At 47.0% G+C, this 5,785-nt stretch overlaps 1 protein-coding gene across 1 annotated transcript in view; it reads left to right on the top strand.

The window, feature by feature from the left end:
• The window catches only part of Wwp2 (WW domain containing E3 ubiquitin protein ligase 2), a 134,785-nt gene that overhangs the window by 15,383 nt on the left and 113,617 nt on the right, over positions 1 to 5,785 (top strand). The window contains exon 2 of the mRNA XM_004625815.3: positions 2,443 to 2,527. Coding sequence (XP_004625872.1) covers positions 2,458 to 2,527 — 70 coding nt within the window. The 5' untranslated portion in view covers positions 2,443 to 2,457. The remainder of the gene's footprint in view (positions 1 to 2,442; positions 2,528 to 5,785) is intronic.

Here is a 5,785-nt window from a genome sequence, read left to right as displayed (position 1 = left end):
AAAAAAAAAAAAACAAAGAAAGAAAAAATAAAGGCTTTTTAGCACTAAAACCCCCTTTAACATAGTGCAATGATTGATACATTTTGTCAGCTTGAGAAGTATAAAAGCCTAAGTAAGCTGGGCGCTCACTTTGTAAACATCCTCATCTCCAAGTGAGAGGAGGGCTGGAGATGGTGTGGGTGACCTGCCCTGGAGTGTGTGGGTGGCTGCTTACAGTATGAGGGAAGAAGAGAGGCTTGGGTTGGCTGGGGTGGGGTGGGGGAAGGGGGAGCGGCAGCTTTGCTCTTGGTGCTTTTGCTGTTTTGCTGTGTCTCCTGCTGTCCTGGACAGTTCCCTCCGATTATCAGTTGGAGCCAGCTGATTATGGACCAAAACTTCCTAAAACTGAGAGCTAAGTAAACCTTCTTTCCTTTCCTTAATTTTAGGTGTCAGGTATTTTGTCCCAGCAAGGAGAAAAAAGTAGGGAAGATGCCTGGGAATCAGAAGTAGGATGAGAAGCAAATAGATTGGAAGAAGCTCGTGAGGCTGCTGAATACAACAGGGATTTTACTGGCTTTAGTAGCAGCAGTTTTCAAGCGTGGTCCTCAGGCGGTGGGCAGCCTTGGGGATGCTCTGGGCATGGCGAGGTCACAGCTGTTTTCGTCGTAGTATCTCCAGCTGCTTCCTTGCCTTTTCCCTGGGATCGTATTTGCACCAAGGCACAGCGAAGGTGCGACGGGTGCGCTGCGCATGGTGCTCTTCTGCGTGACGCACTTGCGGCATCAAGAGAAAAGCCGGCCTCACTCCAGTGGCCTTGATGTAAAGAGCAAAATAAAGCCCAGGGAACAGGGAACAGGGAACAGGGAACAGGGAGATAGTTTGCAGAGGGGAAGGCGACCAAGGAGAAGGAGGGCGATGGGGAGGGGAGCTGAGACAGGTTCTGTGCACATCCTGGCACGATCGGCTGCAGAGCTGTACCACTGCAGGTAAAACACACCCACATTTCAGGGTGACTGAGGGTCCTGGGCGTTCATTGTCTTGAGATATCCTAGAGCCAGCCGTGTGTCAGGGCAACTCATTCAATACTTAAGCGACAGCCAGTTTCAGGGGAACGTCTTTTATTAGCTATGAGTGCGAATAGCTGTGACTTAAAAGGAACGACGCCCTCCCTGAAATCTGCGGGTGGGGGTCGGGCCTGGCTCCGGGCAACGTTCCCCCCTTTTGTGTGGAGCAGCCGGAAGCACTGGTGGTGCCCTGATCGATGGAGGGGTGTGTGCCGGCACGCTGGTAGCTCTCTGCGTTGAGGCTAAATCTGTTGCTTTTTTGTGAATTACCATTTTTACTTTGGAAGCAACTCCCGACAAACTGAAGTTACTAGATTTGGGTATTTGGCAGACATTTTCTTCCCAATGAATGAAGCAAGAACCTGGCCTTTCAAGGGAAACAACTGACAGTATCTGTTGCCAGTGACAAAGTAGGAGTTCTTGATTGACAGCGAGGATTTTGGAACACTTGTCTCTACCACCAAGGGCTCCCCACCTCCCCAGTGCTCGGAGGCTTCTCTGACTGGCTGAGTGGCGACAGGACAGTGGGGTTTTCTGAATATTGTACAATTATATGCAATTATATGTCAACATTGGAATATCTGTATAGCTTTTTTTTTGCAGAACCGGGGATTGAACTCAGGCCCTTGTGCTTGCCAGGCAAGCATCTATTTACTGAGCTATCTCCCTGGCCCTTGTATAGCTTAGTGAACCAAAATTTGCCAAACGACAAGTGATGATGGCCCCAAATCATATCTGAGCAAGAGACGCATCCGCAATGCCAGATAGGCTCCTTCTAGCTGAGATGGCGTGACAAGGACCCTTGACGGCGAACAGTGTGGAACATCTCTGTGGGCTTCTCGGCCATTTGGAGATCTTTGGAGAGATGTCTATTTGGATCATTTGCCCATTTGAAAATAGTCACACAAATCATCTTTTTATTGTGAAGTTGTCTTTTGTGGTGGAGATGTTCCACTAAATTCTTCCTCCTGGCTTTGCCGTTAACTGTCCTGTGGCCTTCCTTGGTTAGCCACATCATCATATGATAGAACAGGAAGCAGTGTGCACACAGCTATTTAGATGTTTATGTTTTCTTGCCTCTTTCTCTTTAAATCTGAATATGAATTGAACTCAGCTTTTTTTTTTTTTGACAGAACCGGGGATTGAACTCAGGCCCTTGCGCTTGCCAGGCAAGCACTTACTCTACTGAGCCATCTCCCTGACTCCAGCTTTTTTTTCAACTTTTTTTCTTAAGATAAAGCCTCACTATGTAGTCCAGGTTGGCCTCTAACTCTGAGATCCTTCTGCCTCAGCCTTCTGAGTCCTGGGTTTAAGGCATGCGCCATCGCTCCCAGCCTTTGAGCTTGCTCTTCCACCTTTTCCTCTCAGAGTCTAAGCCATTTCTCTGCTCGTCTTGCAGTTTCATGGTGATGATATGGCATCCGCCAGCTCCAGCCGGCCGGGAGTGGCCCTCCCTTTTGAGAAGTCTCAGCTTACCCTGAAAGGTGAGTGACATTGTGTCAAGTGCATGTCACTTGGGGGATAGCCCGCTCTTCAGAGAAGAGGTAGGAGCCTCTTCCACACCTGGGTCTGCAGGGGCAGGGCCACACTCTCTGAGGTAGCTCGGGAGTGTAACCATTCATTCTCAGAGGACTGTCATGTTGTAGCTGGAGTTCTTAGAAAAGAGGGAAAGTCACTCAAATGAGATAGGAAAAAAGGAACTTCTGGCTAAAATATCTGGACTTGATCTTAGCCAAAAGTCTGGGAAGAGTGGCTAAAACATCAGGGATCTTTTCTGTCTACATTTGCCTTTATTTTTTTGGTTTTTGGTGGTACCAGGGATCAAACTCATGGACCTTATGCTTGCCAGGCAGGCACATATTCCACTGAGCTATCTGCTCAGCCCCATGCACTAACCTTGTTGATGAGCTCACTCAGCCTCTCAGCTTTTGTCTTTCCTTGAAACTGCAGATCTGGATGTCCAATGGCCAGCCTGACGCCGCAGTCCACATGTTTAGTAAATACTGGAGATTTACAACCGGAGCTGAGCGCCTGGTTTTCCTTTCTCACGTCCTCTGTTCAACCATCAGCACATTTGGTGGATTCTTTCTTCAAAACACATCTGTCCAGTCCTGAGCACTTCCGCCACCCCTGCTATCTGAGCCTCGACCAAGCACCACTGTCCCCACCTCACTAAGGCTATCACCTTCCACACAGTCTCCTTGTTCCTGCTTTCCTAAAGCGGTTGGTCACACAGCAGCTGGTGACCTGTTAAATATGACAGAGGTCTTGTCACTCCCCTGCCCAATCCTTCCAGCAGTGCTGCATCTCCTTCAGAGTAGAAACTAACAAGCCTGTTCCTTAGCTCCTGGTGCCTCCTCTCTGCTCCAGCTACAAGCCCTGGGATCCTTCACCCAGCACCATCACCTGCCACCTCTTCTGTGTGAAAGGCTTTCACTTGGCTTCTTTACTTCCTTAAGTCTTTCCTCAAAAGTCCTCCTCTTCTGTGAGGCCTTCCCAGTCTGGTCTGTTGGTCATCTCCTGCCACGTTCTCCTGATTTCCTCACATAAATCTCCTGCCCAGCCCTTCTGAGTGCTAGGGTTTCAGGCATGCACCACCAAGCTGGGCCTTGTTTTGGTCAGTTTATGCACATTGTAGGTCTTGAGCAAATCCTGCTGCAGTGAAAAATGCTTCGGTGGCTGGAGCTCTGCTGAAGTCAGGGCTGAGCAGAGGCCCGGGGGGAGGGAGGGGCCCTCAGTGTAGTCATGCAGAGGCAAAGCCCAGTCTCTCCATGTGCTTTCTCATTAGTATTTGTTAATTTTTATTATTTTTATTTATTTATTTTTTTTTTTGGTGGAACTGGGGACTGAACTCAGGCCCTTGTGCTTGCCAGGGAAACGCTTATTCCACTGAGCCATCTCCTTGGCACCAATTTTTATTATTTTTTTGTGGTGCTGAAGATTGAGTCTAAGCCTCACATTGGCTATGCCCTCAGCCCTCCGGAGCATTTCAGAACTATAAGTGCTGTTCATTTATTTAGTACATTCATGTACATTCCTTCCCACCAGCCCATCAGTGCCCTACTTGCAGGAAGCCAGAAGTTTCTTTTGTGTCCCTTACAATATACACTTGTTTTAGTTAGCTTTTTGTGGCTGTGATTCTGTACCTGAGAAAAACAACTTAGAGGTGGGAAGATTTGTTTTGGTTTCTAGTTTCAGGGGTTCAGTCCATGGCTAGCTGGCTCCTTGCTATTTGCTCCGCCTTGATGCAGGAATGTCATGGTGGAGAGAGCTGCTCACCTCTTGGCAGCCAGGAATAGACAGAGAGGGAATAAGCCAGAGCGGAAAGGGCTGGGGACCAGATGAGTCCCCAAGGTCACACCTGTGTCTCATTCCCTTACCAAGGCTCCACTTCCTATCTCTGCCACCACTCAATCATTCACTGTCCAATAATGCCGTCACTCTTGATCTTAGAGCTTCATCATCCTGTTTCTTCTCCGAGAGCCCCTCAGCTGACAGCCACCATTTAGCATGGTGACATTTCACGTCCAAGTTCTAACGGAGTTTTGGGAGACATTTCATGTCCAAGTTCTAACGGCGCCGAAGGGGAAGAGCTTGTATAACCTTGAGGCCGAATTGCTTCCTTGGAAGGAATTCTCTTTTTTTCCCTTCTTTTTTTGAGATAGGGTCTTGCTGTGTAGTTCAGACTGAAGTCACTGTGTAACCCAGGTTGGCCTGGAACTTGTGGTGAGCCTCGTCCCTCCTGCTGGGATTTTAGGCGTGAACCACCATGCCAGGGCGGAATGAATATTCTCATAGCAACATCTGAGAGTGCCAATTTCCATACCTTTATTAAAGCAGGGTGTTGTCAGACTCTTTTATAATTTTTGTATGCTGAGGATGGAACCTAGGGCTACCAGTAGTAGAGAAGGTCTCTGTCACTGAGTCCTACATTAGTTCCTCTTGTTAGACTTTTAGCACTTCCATTGATAAAAAATTGTTTTTGGTGCTAGAGGCATAGCTTAGTGGTAGGACATTTGCCTAGCAAATATAGAACAAAATTAATATCAAGTGACACAGTAATGGCTGCTAGAGGAATTTTTTTTTTTTGTATTCTTGTATGTTTTGTACAAATCTGAAACTAAATATTTTTATTTTTATTTATTTATTTATTTATTTTTTTGTGGAACCAGGGATTAAACTCAGGCCCTTACACTTGCCAGGGAAGCGCTTATTCCACTGAGCCATCTCCCCGGCCCCTGAAACTAGATATTTTTAAAAAGTAAAAACAGGGAAAAGCTGGAAGAAAGAAAGGCAAGAAAAGGACAGAAAATATATAAATGGATAAATAGATGGGTCAACCATGGTAGAGTTGAAAGAGTTTTCCTGGGAGACTTGCTTCTAGTCTCAGCCCCACCTTTGACTATCTCCGTGGTTTTGGATAAGTTGTACCCCTAAATCTTGACACAATTGTGATTTTTTTTTTTTTTTTTTTAAGATAGCATCTTGCTATGTGTATGTAGTTCAGGCCCATCTTGAACTCATTGTGTAGACCAGCCTGGCCTTGAACGTATAGACATTTTCCTATGTGAGCCTCAGGTGCATCACCATGCCTGGCTAAAGTGAAGGGTTTGTACTTGTTCACTTTAAGACGTTGTCATGCTCAAAATCACAGAGCGCTGATCTTGTGGAATCCCTGTTTTGAGTTAAAGGCATGCAGAGCTACTCTCCTACCACCAGGTGGCGTCACTCAACTTCGGGCT

Source organism: Octodon degus, unplaced genomic scaffold, assembly GCF_000260255.1.
Source record: "Octodon degus isolate 3935 unplaced genomic scaffold, OctDeg1.0 scaffold00011, whole genome shotgun sequence".
Taxonomy (NCBI): Eukaryota; Metazoa; Chordata; class Mammalia; order Rodentia; family Octodontidae; genus Octodon; species Octodon degus.
This window is presented reverse-complemented; position numbering and strand designations above follow the sequence as displayed.